Source organism: Ovis canadensis, chromosome 5 (genome assembly GCF_042477335.2).
Source record: "Ovis canadensis isolate MfBH-ARS-UI-01 breed Bighorn chromosome 5, ARS-UI_OviCan_v2, whole genome shotgun sequence".
In the NCBI taxonomy this organism is placed as follows: Eukaryota; Metazoa; Chordata; class Mammalia; order Artiodactyla; family Bovidae; genus Ovis; species Ovis canadensis.
Genome location: NC_091249.1, coordinates 51,174,557 through 51,202,302, shown reverse-complemented (window position 1 = coordinate 51,202,302; position 27,746 = coordinate 51,174,557). Strand labels below are relative to the sequence as shown.

At 38.1% G+C, this 27,746-nt stretch overlaps 1 protein-coding gene and 2 pseudogenes across 2 annotated transcripts in view; all 3 read left to right on the top strand.

Moving 5' to 3' along the window:
• UIMC1 (ubiquitin interaction motif containing 1) overlaps positions 1–27,746 on the top strand; it is a 133,463-nt gene that overhangs the window by 19,243 nt on the left and 86,474 nt on the right. For both annotated transcript variants that reach the window (XM_069591754.1, XM_069591755.1), the window contains exons 2-3: positions 7,745–7,899; positions 15,690–15,774. In XM_069591754.1, coding sequence (XP_069447855.1) covers positions 7,745–7,899; positions 15,690–15,774 — 240 coding nt within the window. The remainder of the gene's footprint in view (positions 1–7,744; positions 7,900–15,689; positions 15,775–27,746) is intronic.
• On the top strand, positions 1,393–3,100 carry LOC138441173 (tubulin--tyrosine ligase pseudogene; annotated as a pseudogene).
• On the top strand, positions 22,638–23,817 carry LOC138441756 (selenide, water dikinase 1 pseudogene; annotated as a pseudogene).

Sequence of the window (27,746 nt, the reverse complement as noted above, 5' to 3'; positions counted from 1 at the left end):
CTAATAGTGTTATAGGTTAAATCCTTCCACATATTCATGTTTGATAAATTTTTTTCTTGCAAATTGACAGTTCATGTCTCGTTATCTAATGGGATGTTAGTATTTTGTGTCAGTTTGTACTTTTTAAATATAATCAATAAGGAAAATATAAGCAAGGTGAAAAGACAGCCTTCTGAATGGGAGAAAATAATAGCAAATGAAGCAACTGACAAACAACTAATCTCAAAAATATACAAGCAACTTATGCAGCTCAATTCCAGAAAAATAAATGACCCAATCAAAAAATGGGCCAAAGAACTAAATAGACATTTCTCCAAAGAAGACATACGGATGGCTAACAAACACATGAAAAGATGCTCAACATCACTCATTATTAGAGAAATGCAAATCAAAACCACAATGAGGTACCACTTCACACCAGTCAGAATGGCTGCGATTCAAAAATCTGCAAGCAATAAATGCTGGAGAGGGTGTGGAGAAAAGGGAACCCTCCTACACTGTTGGTGGGAATGCAAACTAGTACTGCCACTATAGAGAACAGTGTGGAGATTCCTTAAAAAATTGCAAATAGAACTCCCTTATGACCCAGCAATCCCACTTCGGGCATACACACCGAGGAAACCAGAATTGAAAGAGACACATGTACCCCAATGTTCATCGCAGCACTGTTTATAATAGCCAGGACATGGAAACAACCTAGATGTCCATCAGCAGATGAATGGATAAGAAAGCTGTGGTACATATACACAATGGAGTATTACTCAGCCATTAAAAAGAATTCATTTGAATCAGTTCTGATGAGATGGATGAAACTGGAGCTGATTATACAGAGTGAAGTAAGCCAGAAAGAAAAACACCAATACAGTATACTAACACATATATATGGAATTTAGAAAGATGGCAATGACGACCCTGTATGCAAGACAGGAAAAAAGACACAGATGTGTATAACGGACTTTTGGACTCAGAGGGAGAGGGAGAGGGTGGGATGATTTGGGAGAATGGCATTCTAACATGTATACTATCATGTAAGAATTGAATTGCCAGTCTGTGTCTGACGCAGGACACAGCATGCTTGGGGCTGGTGCATGGGGATGACCCAGAGAGATGTTATGGGGAGGGAGGTGGGAGGGGGGTTCATGTTTGGGAACGCATGTAAGAATTAAAGATTTTAAAATTAAAAAAAATTAAAAAATAAATATAATCAATAGCTTTTTTATGTATGCTATAAATATTTTTCTAATTTTATTGTTACTATATGTATTTAAATATATATAGACTCAAAAGTTTAGGTGGCGGGCGCCTGGGCTGGTCCCTAGCTGAGCCACCACCCGCTGGCTGGTCCCTGAGGCAGCTGGTGGGGTGGGGGTGCCGAGTGCACAGCCTTTCGCCATGTACACCTTCGAGGTGCGCGATGAGAACAGCAACGTCTGTGCCAGCGAGGTGTTCTGGCTGCTGCTCGCCACCGGCCACCGGAAGCGGCTGCAGTGGGACAACCCCAGGTTCAGCCTGATGCTGGAAGAAAGAAACCGGCTGCCCTTCGGAAGACTGGATCGTGAACCTGGGCTGATGCAGTTGGTGAATTACTACAGAGGGGCCGACAAACTGTGTTGCAAAGCATCTTTAGTGAAGCTCGTCAAAACCAGCCCAGAACAGGCTGAGTCCTGCACATTGTTCTGCGAGTCCTATGTGATTTATCCAACCAACCTCAAGGCTCTAGTTGCTCCAGCTCAGAATGGAATCTATCCACCGCTCCATAGTTCAAGGACAGACAGCAGAGAATTTTTCCTGACTTAATATAACAGAAAGAAAGAGGAGGGAGAGGGCAATGCTTGGATTGCAAAGTCATCAGCCAGAGCCAAAGGTGAAGGCATCCTCATCTTCTCAGAGGCTATAGAACTGTTGGATTTCATAGACAACCTAGGCCAGGTGCACGTGATCCAGAAATACCTGGAGCGCCTGCTGTTCCTGGAGCCTGGTCATTGCAAGTTTGCCATCCGAAGCTGGGTGGTGGACCGTCAGTTTAATATCTACCTCTTTAGAGAGGGTGTCCTGCAGACTGCTTCAGAACTGTATCAGGTGGATAATTTCCAAGATAAAACCAGCCACTTGACTAATCACTGCATTCAAAAGGAATACTCAGAGAACTATGGGAAGTATGAAGAAGGGGAATGGAATTCTTTGAGGAGTTCAATCAGTACCTAACAAGTACTTTGAACATCACCCTGGAAAGTAGTATCTTACTACAAATCAAAGGTATAATAGAGTTACCCAGTCCTATCTCTTTTGGTTAAATGTGTCTTGATGGGGCTTTGGCAGTTTGTGCCTTTCAAGGAATTGTTCCATTTCAGTTGTTGAGTTTAAGGACAAAAATTATTTGTTATATCCCTTTATTATCTTTTTAATATCTATATTATTTGTAGTGATGAAACTTTTTAAAATCCTTATGCTTTATCCTTCAGTTACCTTATATTGGTAATTTATATCTTCTCTCTTTCACTTGGGCAGATTGGTTAGAGGCTTATCAGTTTTATTAATCTCAGAATTCTAAAAGTCAGCTTTTGGCTTTATAGATTTTCTCTGTCATTATTGTTTTCAATTTCTAAATGTTCTTTATTATTTTTATTCTCCTTTTGAGGTGCTTGCTTTTCTTTTCTTTTTCTAGTTTCCTTAAAGTATAAGGTCAGGTCACTGATTTGAGATATTTAGTTTTTTAAAAAAATACAAGCATTTAATGCCATCAGCTTTCCTATAAGAACTCCTTAGCTGCATCCCACAGATTTTGCTTTCGTGTTTTTGTTTTCATTTTATTAAAATACTTTCTAGTTTCCCTTGTGGAAAAAAAAAGTTTATATGTAGCTTAAATTGTTAGAGAAATGTAACCAGAACCATAATGAGGTATTACTTCATACCGGTCAGAATGACTAGCGAAAAGTCTACACATAACAAATGCTGGAGAGGGTGTGGAGGAAAGGGAACCCTCCTACTCTGTTGGTGGGAGTGTAAATTGGTGCAGCCACTATGGAAAACAGTATGGAAGTTCCTTAAATAAAAGTAGGGCTGCCATATGATCCAGTAACCCCACTCTTAGGCATATATCAGAAAAGATGAAAACTCTTAATTTGAGAAGATACAGATACCCTAGTGTTCACAACAGCACTATTTACAGTAGCCAAGACATGGAAACAACTCAGGTGCCAATCTGGTTGGTTGGTTTAAGAAGATGTGCTATTGGAGGAATGGGAGCTGGGGGAGGGGGTGAGCATGCATGTGTGTGTCTGTGTGTCTGTGTATAAATAAAATGGAGTATTATGCATAAGAATAAATGAAATAATACCATTTTCAGCAACATCAATGGACTTAGAGATTATCATACTAAGTGAAGTCAGATAAAGACAAAATGTTATATAATAACACATATGTGGAGTCTAGAAAATAATACAAGTGAATCTATATATAAAACAGAAACATACAGACATAGTAAACAAACTTATGGTTACCAAAGGGGAAAGGAAAATTAGGGGTAGGGGATTAACAGATATAAACTGCTATACATAAAATAGAGAAGCAGCAAGGATTTACTGTATATTACAGGGAACAATGATATTTGATATCTTGTAATAACCTGTAAGGGAAAATAATCTGAAAAAATAACTGAATCATGTTGCTGTATGCCTAGAACCAACACAGTACTGTAGGTCATCTATACTACAATGAAAAATGTATGTGTTTAATATTTTCATCATTCTGTATGATTTCTTCTATTTCTTCAAGACTTAAGTCATTTAAAAATAAACATTAAGAATAGAAAAGAAATTTGTGTTTGGCTTCTATTCTTACAGTAGGGAATGATATTGTGAGTGACTAGATTGGAAGAGTTTGAGTGTGTCCTTTATTAGTGTGTCCTTTATTACTATCCTCCCTTACTACTCAGGTTGTCCAGATGTTTTTTGGCAATGAGATGTAACATTTCTCTTAGGAGTAATTGAATGATTAAACAATTTGAGAAGTTTGTAACACAGTTAATGTTCTTTTAAAATCAGTATTTAAGTCAGTGAGTCTCTGCTTTGGTTATAATAGAAAATCATCTGGAAAGTTGTTTTTTTTTTTTTTTTAATTTAGGTAGATTTCTGCTGCTGCTGCTGCTAAGTCACTTTAGTTGTGTCCAACTCTGCGCAACCCCATAGATGGCAGCCTACCAGGCTCCGCTGTCCCTGTGATTCTCCAGGCAAGAATATGGGAGTGGGTTGCCATTTCCTTCTCCAATGCATGAAAGTGAAAAGTGAAAGTGAAGTCGCTGTGTCGTGTCCGACTCTCAGCGACCCCACGGACTGCAGCCCACCAGGCTCCTCCGTCCATGGGATTTTCCAGGCAGGTAGATTTCATAGACCGCAAAATCCAGCAGTTATCTTTTTAAAGTGTATAATTTAATGGCTTTTTGTACATTCAAAATGTTGTGCAACTACCACTATGTTCCTTTTTTTTAAAAGATTTAGTTATTATTTTTGGCTTTGCTAGGTCTTTGTTGCTGTGTGCAGGCTTTCTCTAGTTGTGGCAAGCAGGGGTTATTCTTCATTGTGGTGTGCGGTCTTCTCATTGTGGTGGCTTCTTTTGTAGTAGAGCACCTGCTCCAGTTGCGTGGGCTCAGTAGTTGTGGTTTGCAGCCTCTGGAGTACTGGCTCAGTAGTTGTGGTGCACAGGCTTAGTTGCCCCAGAACATGTGGAATCTTCCCATGCCAGGGATTGAAACTGTGTCCCCTGCATCGGCAGGTGAATTCCCTGGACCACCAGGGAAGTCCACTTTCTAATTCTAAACATTTTCATCACCCCAAAAAGAAACCCAAGGCCATTAAGTAGTTACTCTGTATTTCTGTCTCCTCAAACCTCTAGTTATCTTAATCTGCTTTCTGTCTCTGTAGATTAGTCCATTCAGGATGTTTCATATAGCCAGAATCATATAATTTGTAGGCTTTTGTGTCTGGCTGCTTTCACTTAATGTGTTCTCAAGGTTTATCCATTTTGTAGCATGTGTTAGTACTTGGTTTCTTTTTAAGGCTGACCAACATTCCATTGTATGGATGGATGTACCACATTTTGTGTATCCATTCATCATTTGGATTATTTCTGTTTTTGGATATTATGATTAATGATGTTGTCGCTGCTGCTACTGCTGCTGCTGCGTCGCTTCAGTCTTGTCCGACTCTGTGCGACCCCCTAGATGGCAGCCCACCAGGCTCCCCCGTCCCTGGGATGCTCCAGGCAAGAACACTGGCGTGGGTTGCCATTTCCTTCAATGCATGAAAGTGAAAAGTGAAAGTGAAGTTGCTCAGTCGTGTCCGACTCTTAGCGACCCCATGGGCTGCAGCCTACCAGGCTCCTCCATCCATGGGATTTTCCAGGCAAGAGTACTAGAGTGGGGTGCCATTGCCTTCTCCATGAACATTTAAGTGCAAGTCTTTGTTTGAATACTTGTTTTTAACTTTCTTGGATGTTTACTTGGGAGTAGAATTACTAGACGTATTTTAATATTTTGAAGAATTGCCAAGCTGTTTTCCACAGCAGCTGCAGAATTTTATATCACACTATGAATGAATGAAACTTTTAATTTCTCTGCATCCTTGCCAATGTTTGCTGTTTTCTCTAAGAAAAAATGCAACTTTATTGAGATATAATTCACTTACCATATAATCCATCCACTTAAAGCATACAATTGAAATGAAAAAATAGAACTGCTGTATGATTCAGCAGTTTTACCTCTGAGTATTTACTCAAAACAAAACACTGATTTGAAAAGATATATGCATACCAGTGTTAATTACAGCATTATTAACAAACACCCAAGATATGGATGGAAACCCTTTTGCTATTGATTTGCGAGAGTTCTTTATTCTGTATACCATTTCTTTATTACATAGATGCTTTACAGATACTTTTCTCATTCTTTATTTTTTTTAAACTTCCTTAATATGGTGGTTTGGAGCACAGAGGTTTTTAATAAGATGAAGCCCTGTTTATTTATTTTTTCTTTTGTTGCTTATGCTTTTGATAACATATTTAATAAACTCACCTATCCAAGATTACAAAGCTTTATGCTTATGTTCTGCCTTAGAATTTTATAGATTATGCTCTTTCATTCAGGTCTTTGATCTGTTTCATGTAATTCTTTATTATGTGAGGTAGATGTCCAATTTCATTCTTTTTGCATTTGGGGATCTAGTTGTCAGAGTACCATTTACTGCAAAGACTTATACTTTGTCCATTGAATTATCTTGGCACTTTTGTTGAAAGCAATTTGTCAATTGTGTGGATGTTTTCTGAACTCCTTGGTCTTCTGTTCCATTGATCTTATTTTTATTCTTGTGCCAGTGCCGCACTGTCTTGATAATATTGCTTTGTAGTAAGTTTTGAAATTGAGATGTGTGAGTCTTTCAGCTTTGTTCCTTTTTTTCAAGATTGTTTTGGCTGTTCTGGGACTTCTGTTTTTTCTCTGTTTTGCATTTCCTCTGTGAATTTTAGGATCCACTTGTCTGTGTCAACAAAAAGCCAGTAGGAATTTTATTAGGAATTATGGTATATTTGTAGAGCAATTTGGGGAATATTGCTGTCTTAACAGTGTCAAGTCTTCTAATTCATGAACATGGGATGTCTTTGCATTTATCTTTTATATCTTCCAGCAATATTTTATAGTTATGGTTGCGAACCTTGCACTTTTGTTAAATTTTAAGAATTTTTTTATTTTTGGTGCTATTAAAATATAATTTGAAATTTTAATTTTTGGATTATTTATTGCTTATAGATAGCTGTTCAGTTGATTTCTGTATATTGACTTTGTATCCAGCAATCTTACTGAACTTGTTCATTAGTTGTAATGGTTTTTTAGTGGATTTCTTAGTTTGTTTTTTTTTTTAATTCAAGATCATGTCATCTACAAAAGGCAATAGTTTTACTTCTTCCTTTCCCATTTGGATTTTTTATTTCTTCTTATTCCATAATCGACCTATTTAGAACCTATAGTATAATGTTCAGTAGAAATGATGAATGCAGACATGCTTGTTTTATTCCTATCCTAAGAGGAAAGCATTCAGTCTTTTACCTTTAAGTATGATTATTTGCAGTGGATTTTTTAAAAAAGTTGTCCTTTATTGGGTTGAGGCATTGATATTTAAAAAAAAAAGCTTTTAGATGAATAATAATATGCAGTTAGAGAGCCAGTTATTTAAGTTAATGTTTAAGGAACTATGATAAATTATTATATTATTCCTATTGAAATGTCACTAAAAAATGAGATTTATATATATATTTTTTCCTTTAGAGGAAAAATACAAATTTTAATTAGTAGATGAGTTCAGAAATCCAATTTTACTTCTGTTAGATAGATATCTTTTTCTTTTATATGACCAAATGATAAATAGAATCTAGAAAACTTATACTTTAAGGACATTATTTTTCCTTTTGCTGCTGCTGCTGCTGCTAAATTGCTTCAGTCGTGTCTCTGTGCAACCCCATAGATGGCAGCCCACCAGGCTCCTCTGTCCCTGGAATTCTCCAGGCAAGAATACTGGAGTGGGTTGCCGTTTCCTTCTCCAATGCATGCATGCATGCTAAGTCGCTTCAGTCATGTCCGACTCTGTGTGACCCTATGGACAGCAGCCCACCAGGCTCCTTTGTCCATGGGATTCTCTAGGCAAGAATACTGGAGTGGATTGCCATTTCCTTCTCCAATTTTTTTTTCCTTCTATTTCAGACAAAAGGATGCCACGGAGAAAAAAAAAAGTTAAAGAAGCCTCTGAAGCTCAGAACCTGGAGAAGAAAGATGTAGAAACTACCAGTTCTGTCAATGTGAAGAAGAAGCGTAGACTTGAGGATGCATACATTGTGATATCTGATAGTGATGGAGAGGTCAGTATTCCAAAGAGTAGAGCTCTAGGTCTCAAACTAGGCCTCCTTATCTGTGACTGGTTTGTTTGTGAGATTGAACTTTAATGACATCTTGCCAGACCATGCAGCTTTTACTCAGCTTCGTAAATGCAATTAAGAATTACTTAGAAGAAAGTAGTCATACAGTTTGGCTGAGGATGGATCATAGCTCCTCAGTTTTATAATATATTAACTGATGGTGATATTTTAAAACCATTTGAATAAATCAAATGGGAAAATTTTCATATGTCTATAAAGTGAGGGAAAGACAGCTTTTTAAGTCTCTAGATATACTCTGTCGAGTGTGGTAGCAACTAGCCACCTGTAGCTATTTAAATTAATTACAATTAAATAAAAGGAAAAATAAGTTTATCTCTTGGACTAGTCACATTTAGTGTCTGCTGTGTTAGTGCAAGTATAGAACATTTCCCTTCATTATAGAGAGCTTTGTTGGACAGAGCTGTAATAGATTTTAAATCTTTCCCTTGATCTGTGTTTCCATTTGTTTATTGGAAATTTCTGCCTGTTTGTAGGTCATATCCAGTAAGACAGTGAAGTAAGTCACTGCTTTTTCATCCAAGTTTACCTCTCACTCTTCTTTATCTGCTATCTCATTTGATGGTAGAACCACTCATTTGCCTCAGGTTATAAAGCTCAGAATTGTCTCTGACTCTTCATTTTATTGAATTGCTTTTGTGACTGCCTTCTTTCACTTGACACATGTTTTCAAGGTTCATCCATATTGTAGCATAGAACAGTACTTAATCCCTGTTAAAAATTTTTATGTATTTATTTATTTTTGGCTGAGCTGGGTCTTTGTTGCTGCACACGGGCTTTCTCTAGTTGAGGTGAGTAGGGGCTACTTTCTAGTTGTGGTGCAGGGCTTCTCTTTGTGGTACCTTCTCTTGTTGCAGAGCACAGACTTTAGGGCGTGCAGGCTCAGTAGTTGTGGGGTAGGGGATTAGTTGCCCTACTGCGTGTGAAATCTTCTCAGATCAAGGATTGAACCTGTATCCCCTGTGATAGCAGGCAGATTCTCAACCTCTGGGCTATCAGGGAAGTCTTCTTCATGCCTTTTTCCCCCTACAGTGACTGTACCATTTTACATTACCATTATACATTCCCATCAGCAATATACTGGGATTCCATTTTCTCTACATTCTTGCTAACACTTGTTATTTTTAATAACAAGTTTAATTTTATATCACCCTAGTGGCTTCTCTGGTGACTCAGAGGTTAAAGCATCTGCCTGCAATGCAGGAGACCTGGGTTTGATCCCTGGGTCAGGAAGATCCCCTGGAGAAGGAAATGGCAACCCACTCCAGTATTCTTGCCTGGAGAACCCCATGGACGGAGGAGCCTGCTGGGCTACAGTCCACGGGGTCGCAGAGTCAGACACGACTTCACTTTCACTTTCACTTTCAGTGGATGTATCATGGTTTCTCTGTGGTTTTGACTTGAATTTCCCTAATGGCTAATGAACTTGTGCGTCTTTTTTTACTTGTTAGCCATTTGTATAGGTTCTTTGAAGAAATGTCTGTTCAAGTTCTCCATCCATTTTTACCTTGCAGTTTTTCTTTTTGTTGTTAAGTGGTTTTCTTTTTTATTTTGCATGTTAAACCTCTTATCAGATACATTATTTGCAAATATATTCTTCCATTCTAGGAGATGTCTTTTCACTTTCTTGATAATGTTCTTTGAGGCACAATAGTTTTAAATTTTGAAAAAGTCCAAGTTACCTTTTTTTCTCTCTTTGGTTATTTAATGCTTTTGGTGTTGTAGCTAAAGAATTATTACCAAATCTAAAGTCATGAAGTTGATCCCTAAGAGTTTTCTAATTTTAGCTCTTACAGTTTGGTCTTTGTTCCATTTTGAAATAATTTTTGTGTATGGTATGAGATGGCATGTGTGTGTGTAGTGTTAAAATATACATAACATAATTTAGGATTTTAACCATTTTTAGATTATATATATTCACATACATATTGTTGTTGAATGGTGAAAGTTGTTCAGTTGTGTCCGACTCTTTGCGACCCCATTGACTCTACAGTCCATGGAATTCATCAGGCCAGAATACCAGAGTGGGTAGCCTGTGGATCTTATGAACCCAGGTCTCCCACATTGCAAGCAGATTCTTTACCAACTGAGCTATCAGAGAATCCCTAAACATGCTTCTGCCTGTTTTCAAACCAGGGACCTTTTGTGTATGGGGTGAACGTCATAACCACTACACTACAGAAATGCCCATTGAATTGTAGGGGTTCTTTATATATTGTGGACAGTTAGCCCCTTGTCAGATAAATGATTTGCGCATATTTTCTCCCATTTCATAGGTTGCCTTTGTACTCTGTTGATAGTCTTTTTATGCAGAGTAGTTTTAAATTTAGTCCAGTTTATCTGGTTTTTGTATTACTGCGTGTGCTTTGGTGTCATATCCAAAAAGTCATGCCAAATCTTCCATGTCATGAAGCTTTTCCCCTATGTTTTCTTCTGTGTGTGCTCGGTCATGTCCAACTCTTTGTGATTCCATGCACTATAGCTGTCAGGCTCTGTTGTCTGTGGAATTTTTCAGGCAAGAATACTGGAGTGGGTTCCCATTTCCTTCCCCATGTTTTCTTCTAAGAGTTTTAAAATTTTAAGTGTTATATTTAGGTCTTTGATCGATTTTATATAATTAGCTTTCGTGTATTGTATAAGATAGGGATCTAACTTCTTTTTTGCTTGTGCATATCCAGTTTTTCCAGCACCATTTGTTGGTATTTTAACTTTTAACCTAGGTATTTGTTTATGTTTTATTTGGATTTCTTGTAGGTAGTACATGGTTTGAGGTTTCTAATTTTATACAGTTCTGAGAATCTCTTTTTTAAATGGATGTGGCTGGATTATTTATATGTAATAAAGTTACTGAGGTACTTTAAAAGGTACCATCCAACTGATTGTTTTCGCATTGGTTCTTTGTTTTCTTCCCATTCTTGTTGATTTAATTTTATTTTTGCATTATGTAGAAAATTGCTTTATTGAATAAATTAAATGTATAGAGAAAGATATTCTCAAGTTATCTTGCTTCTCCATTCTATACACCCTATTCCACATCCCTCACACCACTGATAACCAATTTCATTAATTTTTTTTATTCTTAAAACATTGCTTTAAAGCAAAAATAAGCCCATTCATGTTTTTTCTCTCTCTCTTTAAATATTTATTTATTTGGCAGTTTAGTTCAGTTTGGTTTAGTCGCTCAGTTGTATCTAACTCTGCGGCCCCATGAATCGCAGCACACCAGGCCTCCCTGTGCATTACCAATTCCCAGAGTTCACTCAAACTCATGTCTATCGAGCCGATGATGCCATCCAGCCATCTCATCCTCTGTTGTCCCCTTCTTCTCCTGCCCCCAATCCCTCCCTGCATCAGGTCTTTTCCAATGAGTCAACTCTTTGCATGAGGTGGCCAAAGTATTGGAGTTTCAGCTTTAGCATCAGTCCTTCCAGTGAACACCCAGGACTGATCTCCTTTAGAATGGACTGGTTGGATCTCCTTGCAGTCCAAGGGACTCTCAAGAGTCTTCTCCAATACCACAGTTCAAAAGCATCAATTCTTTAGCGTTCAGCTTTCTTCACAGTCCAACCCTCACATCCATACCTGACCACAGGAAAAACCATAGCCTTGACTAGACAGACCTTAGTCGGCAAAGTAATGTCTCTGCTTTTGAATATGCTATCTAGGTTGGTCATAACTTTCCTTCCAAGGAGTAAGTGTCTTTTAATTTCATGGCTGCAGTCACCATCTGCAGTGATTTTGGAGCCCCCAAAATAAAGTCTGACACTGTTTCCACTGTTTCCCCATTTATTTCCCATGAAGTGATGGGACCAGATGCCATAATCTTAGTTTTCTGAATGTTGTACTGCATCTTAGTTGTGGCACATGGAATTTTCAATCTTTCTTGTGACTTGAGGGATCTAGTTCCCTGACCAGGGATCGAACCCAGGCCCCTTGTACTGGGAGCACAGAGTCTTAGCCACTGCACTCCAGGGAAGTGTCCCCATTCATGTTTTCTTATGCTTCTTTTTATGTGAAATGTTGCATATCTATTTGCATCTTGTTCTTCTCTCAGAATAGTGTATCTTGTAGCTTATTCCTTTCATTTTCTCATTGTTTTCTTGTATTTCTTTAGTGGCGCTTTCAGATTTTTACTTGAATCTGTTTTCCTTTGGAGACCACCCCCCCCCCTTTTTTTTAAAAGGGAACCCTCTTGCATTGTTGGTGGGAATGTAAATGGATACAGCTACTATGGAGAACAGTGTGGAGCATTCCAGATCAGCGGCAGCATGCAGATTCTTTTTTGGGGCCCCACCAGGGATCGAACCTGGGCCCCCTGCATTGGGAGCTCAGAATCTTAGCTCCTGGACCACCGGGGAAGTCCCTGTTTTTCTTTTTTGAGATAATTTTATCTACTTTCAGTTTTGGTTTTATCAAGTTTCAATTTATTTGTTCCTTTCCTTGTTGGTTTATGGTTTGAGCTTTCTGATTCTAGGCTTTTCTTAATCTGTAGATGGTTCTTTAAAATTTGTTTGGGATGTGGTAATTTCCTTTTCTGGGTTGATGATTAGAGAATATTCATAAACTTAAATGTTTTTATTTACATTTTCTCTTTCTGTTTTATAGTTGCTTGGTTTGAAATTTCTTTTTTTATTCTTGTATTTACTGGACAAAAGCTTCTCTTTTGTCTTTTTAGTGTAATTCATTTTAGTTTTTTTATGGATGGTATTGTTGATATTAGAAGAGAGGTTGGCATGTTTATTTTTTTTCTTCAGGACCTGTCATGTTTTTCCTCCTTTCTTTTTATTTTATGAAATCTGAGGGGGTACCATCTCTTCTTTGTGTATCTTCCTCTTTTCTATTGGCAGTATGTCTTTGAGGTTGCCACTTTTGTTTCTTTCACTTTCAAGCCCTTTAAAATGTAGCTGATTATGTGAAATACCACGTCTTGGACCAATGTTTGGTCTTAGTGTCAGACATTCTAATTTTGGAGGTGGTTTTGTCTGTGTTCTTAAGTTTTTCATCTCTTTTTCTTGTTTTTCATATAGTCTCTTAAGCCTTCTCTTTCTTTGTTCTATTTACTCATAGACTTGCAATAGCACTGGGAACTCTGTTAGAATTTGCTGTTTCTCTGCTCACTGGTTATTTGAATTCTGTGGTATGATTTGTCTCCTAATAATGTTGAAGGCATTGGTCATAGGTGGTATTATTTCTGGTCCTTATTGCATGCTAAGTTGCTTCAATCGTGTCCAACTCTTAGTAACCCCATGGATTGTAGTCTATCAGGCTCCTCCGTTCATGGGATTTTCCAGGCAAAAATACTGGAGTGGGTTGCCATTTCCTCCTCCAGGGAATCTTCCTGACCCAGGGATGGAACCCAGGTCTCCTGCGTCTCCTGGATTGGCAGGCAGGTTCTTTACCACTAGTGCCACCTGGGAAGCCCTATTGGTTTTGTGTTTTTTTCTGGGAGGATATATGGAGAGAGTCAATTTAGGTAGGTGGCTCAGTGGTAAAGAATCCAGTACAGGAGATGCAGGGTAGATTCCTGGGTTGGGAAGATCTCCTGGAGGAGGAAATGGCAACCCACTCTGGTATTCTTGCCTAGAAAGTCTCATAGACAGAGGAGCCTGGCTGGCTACAGTCCACAGGGTCACAAAGAGTCAGACACAGCTAAGTGACTGAGCATGCACACACAATTACTGTTATTTTCTAGACCTTTCATTTTTAGCCATTCTGGATCACTTTGTTATAACCCAGCCTCATAGCATTGAGTTTAATTTTTTGTTAAGTTAATTTTATTTCTTTTTCTATATTCTTTGATTTTTGACTCTGCTTTTGGCATACATTTTGGTATACCTTTTTATATCTGAATTTATAGAAATGCTTTTCGTAGTTCCTTCTTTTTTTTAAAATTTAGCTCTCTGTAGTCTGGTTTGTCAGTTGTAAATAGTATCCTTTGACTTTCACTTATAGTGCATGCAATAGAAAATGAACTTATTTTACTTTCCATTTCTGATTTCTCTCAATTATTAGGTGTGTCATTTCTGCATATAATATTTACATGTTTTATTCTTTTCTTATCTCTACTTCTGTTTTAGTCTTAGTTCTAAAATTAAATATGTTAAATATTTTCTATCAATTCTTTTGCCAGGTTTTTCTAATCATTTTTTAGTTGAATAGTGCTTGATTTTTACTAGATTTGTCAAGTAGGTCTTGTGACTAGATTATTTCCCAAGTTGTTATGTTTTTGATACTGTTTTTCTATAGTCTTGATATCTGAAAGACTGCTTAATGAGATCCAACATCCTTGGTTTAAAATTTTCTTTTTTCCCTTGAGTTTCTTTAAAATGCTGCCTTCTTGATTTTTGCTTTGTATGTTATGTTTGATAAGTCTGATTTATTTTCCTTTTTTTGGTAAGTGACTAGTCCTTTTTGTTAGTATGAATGCCAAGAATTTTTCTTTAAGGTGAGATACGTATATTATATGTATGTGTTAGGAAACTGGTCAGAGTGAACTTTCAATATGTCAGTTCAGTTCAATTGCTCCGTCATGTCTGACTCTTTGAGACCCCATGGAGTGTAGCTTGCCAAGCTTCCCTTTCCATCACCAACTCCCAGAGCTTGCTCAAATTCATGTCCATTGAGTTGGTGATGCCATCGAACCATCTCATCCTCTGCCTTTTTTCCCTTGTAAATTTTATTTATTATAATCTTAATGTCAGTTTGTTTCATTGTTTGTTTTCTTCTTCAGAGATCCCAGTTACATATTTATGGGATCACCTTTACCTGTATTTTTTTTTCATTTTTAATGACATTTATTGTTTTTATCTTAATTTTACAAGCAATACCTGTTGATTGTGGACAGTTAGAAACACACAAAAGCCTAAACTAAAAAATGACAACCACCCACAAACCCCACCCTGTAGAGATAACCACCATTAGCATTTTGATGCATTCTGCCCCCCCCCCCCCACCTCCCACACACTGTAATTGAAGTATAATTTACCCAAAACACTGTATTAGTTCCAGGTGCACAAAATAGTGATTTGCATCCATTTTATCCAATCTATGGTACTAGTTTCCTCACAATAAATATTTTATGAAATGTTTTCATTTTCACTATTTGTATAGATTAAAAAAAGATACCTATATAATTGTTGTGAATTGTATTTCCATATACATACAAGCTCTTTGGGTATGTTTTTCTATGAAGTGTCTTAACATGTTTTTTGCCTGTGGGAGGGTGCTTTGTGTTGATTTGTAAGAGCTCTTTATATATAAGGAAAATTAGCCCTTTATCTGATGAATATGTTACATACTTTTCCCTGGTTGTTCTGTTGCTTTTTAAAGTACTGATTTAAAAGAAGTGAGTATGCACTGGGCTTAAACATTATTACTGACTTTGAAACATTGAATCGAGGTTTCTCTGAACTTGGGTGCATACTTGCTGGTATTTTACAGATGAGCCAGTTTTTATATGAGTTTGACTATGACATAATTATATCTGTATATTACAGTGTTTTATTTTTATTGGTTCTGAATCTACATTTTTCTTTTTCTACCATAAAGATCTGTTTCTGATGTTTTCTTTGAACATTTACAAAGAATGTTACAAAACATTTACAAAAACACTGATTCTTTAGAGGTTTAGTGGCCTCTGTTAGCTGTAGAGGAGGATAGAAAGAGTACTACTTTTAATGGCAATCAACCTGATCATGTTTCTTGTTTTGCAACAGGAGCCAAAGGAGGAAAATGGATTGCAGAAAACGAAGGCAAAACTGTCAAATAGAGCAAAGTGTTTGGCTAAAAGAAAAATTGCACGTATGTTTTCATTTTTGTGTTGAGAATGGTTTGGAAGTTTCAACAGTCATAGAATTGACACTAGTTTCTTCATTAAGAAGAGGTTTCTCTGAATAAGAATGTGTGTGGTTCTTGTTAATTCTGGATTCCATTAAAATTTGTGGGATCACAGTTACCTAGAGTGTATAAAATTGATTATTAAAGGCAGCATGTTGAAATTAAGAATGTACCCTTTCAGAGTTAGGCACACTTGGTTTTGAATCCTTGTTTCCACTTACTATGTGGACTTTAGGCAAGCCACTACAGCCTACTGCTGTTACCTCATCAATAAAATGAAGATAACACGTAGAAAATCACTTAGTGGCTCCAATAATGGTGTTACTGTTTTGATCACTAAAATTCTGTGTGTCTCCTTTACTCTCAGCACTTTATTCTGGTATCAGATGTGTAAGGTTTTTTTTTCTCCCCTACACAAAGCACTTCTGCAACTCTTTGGACACTGGGTGCCCTATAGTTTATGGAAATATGACACTGTCAGATCCCACAAGCTAAAGGCTTAGTTCTGCATGACTTCCCCTTCTTTTAGATGACAATTGCAAGTCCAGGTTGTTACCTATGCTTCTGACCCATTGGCTGTAAATCAGAGGTTCTTGTGACCCTTTTTTGTGTTCAATTAATTTGCCAAAATGGCTCTCAGAATTTAGGGAACAGTTTACTTATTAGATGACTGGTTTATTATAAAGGATATAACTTAGTAACAGCCAGATTGACTTCCTTCGTGGCTCAGACTGTAAAGTGTGTGCCTACAATGCCAGAGACCTGGGTTCAATCCCTGGGTCGGGAAGATCTCCTGGAGAAGGAAATGGCAACCCACTCCAGTATTCTTGCCTGGAGAATCGTATGGACAGAGGAGCCTGGTAGTCTACAATCCATGGGATCGCAAAGAGTTGGACATGACTGAGCAACTTCACTTTCACTTTCATTATAAAGGATGTAACTCAGTAACAGCCAGATTGAAGATATAGGGCAAGATATAGGAGACCTGGGACCTCCTTGACCTACCCAGGTATGTCACCTTCTCAGTCCCTGTACATGTTCACCAACCTGGAGGCTCACCAAACATTATAGTTCAGGTATTTTATGAAGTCTTCATTATACAGGTATGATTGATTAAATCATTGTTCATTGGTGATTGGTCCAGCTTCCAGCCAGTTGCTCTTCCTTCTCTGGAGGTTGGGGAGTTGGAATAAAAGTTCTAATCCTCTAGTAGCTTGGTTGGTTCCCCTGGCAACCAGCCCCCATCCTTAGGGGCTTTCCAAAAATAAGTTCATTAATAGAATCTCTGGTGTGCCTAAAAGGGAATTGTTATGAATAACAAAAGATACCTTTATTGCTCTTTTCATTTAGGAAATTCCAGTTGTTAGGAGCTGTTAGGAAATTCCAGGATTATTAGAAGCTCTGTGTCAGGTGCCAAGATTCAGTATATATTATTATAAATCACAGTATCACAAAAATTATTTATTGGAAGTTCTTTCTCTTCTGACTTTGTTACTCAATTGTGAAGTTATTTAATAATGACTATAACTTTGCATTTTAATGTCATGTGAGATGTTTAAGTATTTCAGTGAACTTGTTAAAATGTATGTTAACTAGCTGAGATTATTACAAAATGTTGAAGATACAGCAGAATTTTTTTCATGTTTAATTTGAATTTAGGTGATTTAAAGTATAATTCTCAGCCTTATAAAATAAGCCATAATTGTTGTCATTGCTAAATCGTTGTGGTGTATCTAGAGGTGGCTGTCACTGTGATCTCCATGAGGCAGCAGTGTGCAGTGGCATGAAGTAAGGTCTGAATTCCCTACCCAGGAGTTGAACCTGGGCAATGTGGACGAAAACCAGGAATCCAGACCAGCAAAGGCTAGAGGCTAATTTTTTTCCTGGATCTTTGCCCCCAGTGAAAGATGCATTTATCATGGAGACAAAAACTGTAAATGCAGGTATAAAGTTTATTATTAGAGACATAGCATAAGAACAAGTGGGAGGAGCACACAGAGAAACAGTTTGTTTAGTTAAGATAGAAGCAAGGCAGAGATGCACCTGGAGAGAAGGGGTGTGGGCGTCCCCCATAGTGAGGAGCACAGAAAATGTTAAGTCATTTATATAGGACAGTTCTTCCTAGTCTTCTTTAGCCACTTATCTGGTTTCTTTTTCCACACCTGACCTGTCCTAACCCTCCCCTGGGTGTGCACAGACCTTTCAGTTAAGATGGATCCCACCGAAAAGGCTTATGGAAGGGGGGTAGCAAGGCTTACTTGGTCTGGCGTCCCCTGCCCTTTTGACCCCATGAAGGATTTTTGCATATGCATAGTGTCTCCTTTTCCTTAAGGATGGGGGAGTGTGTGACCTCTTAATCTTTTAACAGGTTTTGGTCCCACTCTGTCCCTGGCCTAAAACTGCCCAATGTCCAGTTATTTACCCTGTTCTTGTTGGTTTTTATATTGAGGTATAGGTCTTAAAATATAGACAGAAGTCCAGTCATAAATTTGTAGTCCTGGAGCCCATTTGTCTCTTACTTCAGGAAATGTAAACAGGGGCTGGTAATGAATGACCAGCCCTAGGAGATATGAACAGGAGGCCAGTTGTAGATAGCTGACCTGGGGCCCATCTATCTGCTGCCTCAACTATGATTGTGTGTTAGTCACTCAGTTGTGTCTGACACTTTGTGATCCCATGGACTGTAGCCCACCAGGCTTCTCTGTCCATGGGCTTCTCCAGGCAGGAATACTGGAGTGGATTGCCATGCTTTTCTCCAGGGGTCGAACGCAGGTCTCCTAAATCTGCCTTGACAGGTGGGTTCTTTACCACTGGTGATACCTAGTAGCTCAGACAGTAAAGAAGCTTTATGTGTAGTAGGTTTTAAAGTCAGGTAGCATCAGTCCTCCTGCTTTGTTCCTTTCCTTCAGTATTGTGTTGACTATTCTAGATCTTTTGCCCTTTCCATGTAAACTTTTATTTTTTTCATTTTGAATGCCTTAATTTATATTAGTCAATAAAATATGTAAAGATTTAAGTGGGCAGACAATTCCCATCATCTTAATAAAGGCACTGTTTCCTGTGGAAAAGAAATTGATTGAAGTAGTTGTTACTACTTTTTATCTGAGCCTGGATAAAAGATTTATTTCTGACGAAGGAGTGAGAGAGGTCTCCACATACACAAAAAGGACTGTTATAAGAGAGATGAAAAAATGTAGCTTTTTTCCTGAGATGATTTAGAGAGCAGAACTAGGACACAGACCACAGGGAAGATGATTTGATTTCAAGAAAGAATTGTCTACTAGCTGAGCTGTCCAAAGATAGGGTGGGCCACCTGGCCAGGTAGGCAGAAAGCTGGCCTGGATGACTTTTAAGATTCTTTCCAGCTCTGATATTATATGAGGCTCTATTAAGTACAGAAGCAAAAAAAAAAAAAAAAAAAAGACCACACTTTGTAAACAGAATATCACTATTCTGGGGGCAAAAGTTGCTGCTGATGGTTTTCCGTTGGCTGACAAATGAACATTGCCTATGGAATGTGGAAGAGACACATTCTTAGTAGTGAAAATTAGGTTTACTTTGGGCCAGACTGGAATCAGCTTCTTTTTACATGCAAAATCTTAAAAAAAAATTCAACCATATACTTGGCGTATAGTGGGGGCTTTATAAATATTTATTGAACATTAAGAACTGGTAGTTCTACTTAAGATTATCCCCCATTTTAGAGAAGAAGAAACAGGCTGAGACCAATTAAGTGACTTTTGTAAGATTATCCAACCACTAAGTGGGTGAGTCTTTATTCAGACAAGGACTATTAATTCTCATACTCAGGTTCAGTGAGTGAAAGAAAGTATTTGATATGAGTTTATCTCAAGCTGACATGTATGTGTGTGTGGACCTGATGGAGGCAGAGCAGTGGTCAGTGCCTTTGTCTGAGACCACATTTCTCTTGGGAGACAAACAGACTCTAGAGAGCATGTACCAGGACTGGCCAGCTCTCCAGATGACCATACCCTTCTTCTGATGTAATCACTCAACTTAATCCAAATCGTTTCATTGATGTCTTAGCAAAAACAGTATTTTCATTTCAGTCCAGTGTTTAGTTTAGTGGGTGGGGGTATGGGGCATGGGATGACCCAGGCTGGCAAGCTGCACTGGTTGGAGTAGGTGGTTTGCTTTTGTTGTTGTTGTTTAGTTGTTCTGTTGTATCTGACTTTTTTGCAACTCCATGGACTATAGCCTGCCAGGCTCCTCTGTCCATGGATTACCCAGGCGTGCGTACTGGAGTGGGTTGCCATTTCCTTCTCTCCATATAAACTTTAGAATAAGTTTGTTTGTATGTACGAAATTGCTGGAATTTTGATTTCGATTATATTGAATCTACAGATCAGGTTTGTAAAATTGATATCTTGACATTATATAAGTCTTTGTGTTCCATGATATGGAATCCCTTTAGTTAGTTAATTTTTACTTGATTTTGTTAATCAGAGTTTTGTAGCTCTCCTCATATAGATCTTGTACATTATTTTATTACCAATGTAAATGGTATTGTGTTTTAAGTTTCAAATTCATGTGTGCATGTAGTGCCTGACTCTTTGCAACCCCTGGACTGTAGCCTACCAGGCTCCTTTGTCGATGGAATTTTCTAGGCAAGAATATTAGAATGGGTTGCCATTTCCTACTCCAGGGGATCTTTCTGACTCAGGGATTGAACCTGTGTCTGTTGTATCTGCTGCAGTGGCAGATGTATTCTTTACCATTGCACCACCTGGAAAGCATCAGATTTCAAGTTACACTTGTTCATTTCTGGTATATGGAATGTGATTGACTACTGTTCTTGTATATCAGAACCTTAGTATAATTACTTCTAGGAATTTTGTTGATTTTGTTGGATTTTCTACTTAGATGATAGTGTGATTTGTGAACAAAGACAGTTTTACTTTTTCTCTTCCTTGTCTGTATGCCTTTTATTTCCTTTTCTTGTCTTATTGAGTTAGCTGGTATGTCCAGTACAGTGTTGAAAAGAAGTGATGAGAGGGCCATTGTAGCCTTTTTCCTATTTATAATGGGAAAGCTTTGAGTTTTTTCCTTTTAGTATGATGTTAGCTATACGTTTTTCTTTATAGATTATTCTCCATCAAGTTGAGAAAATTCTCTATTCCTAATTTATCGGAGGTTTTATCATGGATGAGTGATTTTATCCACTGCTTTTTCTGAATCTATTGAATATGATCATGTGATTTTTCTTTTTCATTCTGTTTATGCATTGCATTATGTTAATTTTTGAATGTTGAACTAGCATGCACATCTGGGATAAATTCCATTTGGTCATGGTGTATAATTCTTTTTATGTATTGTTAGGTTCAATTTGCTAATATTTTGTTAAGTTTTGCATCTGTGTTCATGAGAGATATTGGTCTGTACTTTTCTTGTAACATTTTTGTCTAGTTTTAGTGTTAGGGTTAATGTGGTCACATGGAATAACTTATGTAGTATTCCCTCTGTTTCTATCCTCTGAAAGAGATTGTAGAGAATTTGTATAATTTCTTCCTTAAATATTTGGTAGAATTTATTAGTGAATCCACCTGGGCCTGTTGTTTTTTGTTGTGCAAGGTTAATTATGAATTCTGTTTCTTTAATAGGTATAGTCAGACTGTCTTTTTTTTTTTTAATGTGAGTGTTGGCAGATTGTGTCTTTCAAGAGAATTGGTCTGTTCCGTTGAGGTTCTCAAATTTGTGGACATAGAGTTGTTCATACTGCTGCTACTGCTAAGTCACTTCAATCGTGTCCAACTCTGTGCGATCCCATAGACGGCAAGCTCACCAGGGTCCTCCGTCCCTGGGATTCTCCAGGCAAGAACACTGGGCTGGGTTGCCATTTCCTTCTCCAATGCATGAAAGTGAAAAGTGAAAGTGAAGTCACTGAGTCGTGTCCAACTCTCAGCGACCCCATGGACTGCAGCCCACCAGGATTCTCCATCCATGGGGTTTTCCAGGCAAGAGTACTGGAGTGGGGTGCCGTTGCCTTTTCCGAAAGTTGTTCATAGTATTCCTTTATTATTATTTTAATCTCCAAGAGGTCTGTAGTGATGGCCCCTCTTTCATTTCTGGTACTAGAAATTTATGTCCTCTCTTAGTTTAGTCAGCCTAGCTAGTGGTTTATCAATTTTATTGATTTTTAAAAAAAACTACATCAGCTTTTATTTTGGTTCATTTTCTCTATTCACTTCTCAATTTCAATTTCATTGATTTCTGCTGTAGTTTTTATTATTTTTTCTTCTGCTTACTTTGTATTTAGTTTGCTCTCTCTCTTGTTTTCTTTTTTTTCTGGTTCACTAAGGTTAGATGATTGATTTTAGATCTTTTTTTGTCAGTGTATGCACTCAGTGCTGTTAGATGATTGATTTTAGATCTTTTTTCCCAGTGTATGCACTCAGTGCTATAAATCCCCTCTAAGCATTGCTTTTGCTGCATCCCAGAAATTTTGATAAGTTGTGTTTTCATTTTCATTTGATTCAAAGTATTTTTATATTTCTCTTGAGATTTCTTCTTTGAGCCATGAGTTATTTAAAGTATGTTGTTTAATCTCCATTTATTTTGAGATTTTCCTGTTATTTTTCTAATTGATTTCTAGTTTAATTTCATTGTGGTCTGAGAGCAGACATTGCATGATTTCTCTTGCTTTAAATTTGTTAAGGTACCGTGCCTGGTACATTGTGGGAGTGACAGAGTCCTGTTTGTGGGAGGAGGCAGAGGATGCAAAGCAAACCGGTGAATCTATAAAGAAACCAGCCTCATAGGAGAGGGAGGGGAGGAGCCCAACTGTGAGGTGTGTGGGCTCAAGAACCATGTCTGAGCGGGAGTGCTTTAATTGGGAAAGTTATGAATTGGAAAACAGCTTCTGGTTAACTAGGTTCACTTAACTGAAGGGCTCCAGCTTCAAAGGGCTCTAAGATGTCCTGCAGAAATTACTGGAGTCCTTCCCGGAGAACCACTTCCAAGAAGAAGAGCAATTTCTTGTAGCAGATGTGCCAAGACTTGGCATTGGGATGGACACTTGTGTCTTTCCTCTGAGGCATGGCAGTCTTCCCTTGGTTCAAATTGCAGATTACATTTAGCCCATGGTTGCTGACCCTTATATGATGGGCAGGATAGCCTGTGCCAATGTCCTCAGTGACCTTTGTGCCATGGGGGGCACAGAATGTGACAACATGCTGATGCTTCTTGGAATCAGTCATAAAATGACCAACAGGGAAAGGGATAAAGTAATGCCCCTAAATATACAGGGTTTTAAAGATGCAGCAGAGGAGGTGGGAACGTCTATAACGGGTGGCCAAAGAGAGCTAAACCCCTGTGTTAAACCCATGGGTTGTTGTGGATACAACTGTCTGCCACCCCAACGAATTTGTCATGCCAGATAATGCAGTGCTGGGTGTGCTTGTGTTGACAAAACGTTTGGGGATGCAAGTGATCATGCCCATGCACCAGTGGCTGGACATTCCTGATAAATGGAATAAAATCAAGCTAGTGGTTCCCCAGGAAGATGTGGAGCTGGAGTACCAGGAGGCAATGATGAACATGGCCAGGCTCAACAGGACAGTGGCAGGACTCGTATGTACATTCAATGCCCATGCAGCCACCAACATCACAGGCTTTGGGATTCTGGGCCATGCACAAAACCTGGCCAAACAGTAGAGAAACAAGGTGTCTTTTGTGGTTCATAACCTTCCTATCCTGGCCAAGATGGCAGCTGTGAGCAAGGCCTGTGGAAACATGTTTGGCCTTATGCATGGGACCTGTCCGGAGATGTCAGGAGGCCTCCTGATGTGTTTACTTTGTGAGCAAGTAACTCAGTTCTGTGTAGAGATAAAGTCCCCCAAATATGGTGAAGGCCAACAGGTATGGATTATTGGGATTATGGAGAAGGGTAACCACACAGCCAGGATCATAGACAAGCCCCAGATCATTGAGGTTGCGTTGCAGTTGCCCACCCAGAATGTGAACCCCACACCTGGTGCCACCTCTTAATTTAGGCTGAAGCAGCTGTGTGGTTTTGTTTTAAATAGCTATTTCCTTTGTTGTCATTTCAATTAAAGACTATGAACAAAGAATAAGAAAAATAAAAGTTTTAATTTTGTCTTCACTTATTCTTTCTTTGGTATTCTTCCTTTGTTAATGTAGATCTGAGTTTTTGACCTAGATAATATTCCTTCTGTCTAAAGAACATCTTTCAACAATATTTTACTCTACTTTCCTATTGCTTGCATGGTTTTCTGAGAAGTCAGATGTAACTCTTATCTTTGTTGCTGTATAGGTAAGGTTTTTCCCCTATGTCTTTTTTCAGCACTTTATCTTGGATTTTCAGCAGTTTGAAAACTATATGCCTTGGTATAGTTTTGGGGGTGCATTTTTGCTGGTTGGTGTTTTTTTTTTAATTGAAGGATAATTGCTTTACAGTGTTGTGCTGGTCTCTACCGTACATCAACATGAATCAGTCACATTCTTATCTGTCTATCTATCTATCTATATATCTCCTCTTGAGTCTCTTCCTACCCATTCCACCCCTATAGATTATCACAGAGTGCTAGGCTGGGCTCCCTGTGTTATACAGCAGCTTCCCTCTAGTACGTGTTTTACAGTTGATAGTGTAAAAAGGGGTAGGCTACCCACTGCTGTATTCATGGGCTTCCCTGGTGGCTCACACGGTAAAGAATCTGCCTGCAATGCGGGAGGCCAGGGTTCCATCCCTGGGTTGGGAAGATCCCTTAGAGGAGGGCATGGCAACCCACTCCAGTATTCTCACCTGGAGAATCCCCATGGACAGAGGAGCTGGGCAGTCTATAGTCCATGGGGTTGCAAAGAGTTGGACAGGACTGTGTGAATAAGCATAGTGTATATATGTCAGTGATACTTTTTCAATTTGTCCTACCCTGTCCGTCCCTCTCTGTGTCCACCAGACCATTCTCTATGTCTGCATAGAGAATAAATAAAAAAGTTCATCAGTACTATTTTTCTAGATTCCATCTGTATGTGTTAATATACGGTATTAGTTTTTCTCTTTCTGACTTACTTCACTCTGTGTAACATGCTCTAGGTTCGTCCACCTCACTACAACTGACTCAAATTCATTACTTTTTATGGCTGAGTATTATGTCATTGTATATATGTGCCACGACTTCTTTATCCATTCATCTGTTGATGGACATCTAGGTTGCTTCCCTGTTCTGGCTATTGTCAGTAGTGCTGCAGTGAACACTGGAGTGCTTGTGTCTTTTTGAATTGTGGTTTTCTCAGAGTATTTGCCCAGTAGTGGGATTACTGGGTCATATAGTAGTTTTATTACTAGTTTGTTAAGGAATCTCCATACTGTTCTCCATAGTGGCTGTACCAATTTACATTCCCACCAAAAGGGCAGTAGGATTCCATTTTGTCCACATCCTCTCCAGCATTTATTGTTTGTAGTTTTTTTGTTGATGGTCATTCTGACTGGTATGAAGTGATACCTCATTGTAGTTTTGATTTGCATTTCTCTAAGTGATGTTGAGCAATTTTTTCATGTGTTTATTAGCTATCTGTATGTCTTCTTTGAAGAAATATCTGTTTCTGCTGCTCATTTTTTGATTGGGCTGTTCATTTTTTGATATTGAGCTGTATGAGTTGCATATATATTTTGGAGATTAATCCTTTGTCAGTTGCTTCATTTGCAGTTATTTTCTCCCATTCTGAGGGTTGTCTTTTAAAATTGTTCAACCTTTCCTTTCTTGTGCAAAAGCTTTTAATTTTAATTAGGTCTCATTGATTATTTTTGTTTTTATTTCCATTACTCTAGGAGGTGAGTCAAATAGTATCTTGCTATAATTTGTGTTGAAGAATATACTGCCTATGTTTTTCTCCAAGAACTTTATAGTTTCTGGCCTTACGTTTAAATCTTTGATCCATTTTGAGTTTATTTTGTGTATGATATTAGCAAGTGTTCTAGTTTCATTCTTTCACATGTAGCTGTCCAGTTTTCCCAGCACCACTTATTGAAGAGGCTGTCTTTTCTCCATTGTATATATTCCTGCCTCCTTTGTCAAAGATAAGGTGCCCATAGGTGTGTGGGTTTATCTCTGGGCTTTTTATCTTGTTCCATTGGTCTGTATTTCTGTTTTTGTGCCAGTACCATACTGTATTGATGACTGTAGCTTTGTAGTATAGTCTGAAGGTAGGAAAGTTGATTTCTCCAGGTATGTTTTTCTCAAGATTGCTTTGGCTGTTTGGGGTCTTTTGTGTTTCCATACAGATTGTGAAATTTTCTGTTCTAGTTCTGTGAAAAATGTCATTGGTAGTTGGATAGGGATTACATTGAATCTGTAGATTGCTTTGGGTAGTATTATCATAATATTAATTCTTCCAATCTAAGAACATGTTATATCTCTCCATTTGTTTGTGTCATCTTTGATTTCTTTCATCATGTCTTATAGTTTTATGCATAGAGGTCTTTTGTCTCTTTAGGTAGGTTTACTCTTAGGTATTTTATTCTTTTTGTTGCAATAGTTAATGGAATTGTTTCTTTAATTTTTCTTTCTTATTTTTTATTGTTAGTGTATAGGAATGCAAGGAATTTCTGTGTATTTTATATCCTGTGACTTTACTATATTCATTGATTAGCTCTAGTAATTTTCTGGTGGCATCTTTAGGGTTTTCTATGTATAATACCATGTTATCTTCAAATAGTGAGAGTTTTATTTTTTCTTCTCCAATCTAGGTGTTTTTTATTTTTTTTTCTGATTGCTGTTACTGGGACTTCCAAAACTATAATGACTAATAATGGTGGGAGTGATTACCTTGTCTTCTTCCTAATCTTAGTGGAAATACTTTTAGTTTTTAAACAGTGAGAATGTTTTCTGTGGGTTTGTTGTATATGGCCTTTATTATGTTTAGGTAGGTTCCTTCTGTGCCTACTTTCTGGAGAGTTTTTAATTATAAATGAGTGTTGAATTTTGTTAAAAGCTTCCTCTGCATCTATTGAGACGATGGTATGCTTTTTATCTTTCAGTTTGTTAATATGGTACATCACATTGACTTGTGTATATTGGAGAAGCCCCTAACCCTAACCCTAATTTTTTTATGGCAGGATAAACCCCACTTGATCATGGTGTATGATCCTTTTACTATGTTGTTGGGTTCTGTTTGCTAAAATTTTGTTTTGGATTTTTTCATCTGTGTTTGTCAGTGATATTGGCCTGTAATTGTCTTTTTTGTGATGTCTTCATCTGGTTTTGTTATCAGGGTGATGGTGGCCTTATGGAATGAGTTTGGGAGTTTCTCTTCTTCTGCAGTGTTCTGGAAGAATTTGAGGAGGATAGATATTAACTCTTCTCTAAATGTTCAGGAGAATTCACCTGTGAAGCCATCTGATCCTGGGCTTTTGTTTGTTGGAAGATTTTTTATTGTAGTTTTGATTTCAGTGCCTGTGATTGGTCTGTTCATATTTCCTGTTTCTTCCTGGTTCAGTCCTGGAAGGTTATACTTTTCTAAGAATTTGTCCATTTCTTCCAGATTTGTCCATTTTATTGACATACAATTGCTCCAAAGTCCACAGTCTCAGGCTGATCAGTTCAGTTCAGTTCAGTTCAGTAGCTCAGTCGTGTCCAACTCTTTGCAACCCCATGAATTGCAGCACGCCAGGCCTCCCTGCCCATCACCATCTCCCAGAGTTCACTCAGACTCACGTCCATCCAGTCAGTGATGCCATCCAGCCATCTCATCCTCGGTCATCCCCTTCTCCTCCTGCCCCCAATCCCTCCCAGCATCAGAGTCTTTTCCAATGAGTCAACTCTTCACATGAGCTGGCCAGAATACTGGAGCTTCAGCTTTAGCATCGTTCCTTCCAAAGAAATCCCAGGGTTGATCTCCTTCAGAATGGACTGGTTGGATCTCCTTGCAGTCCAAGGGACTCTCAAGAGTCTTCTCCA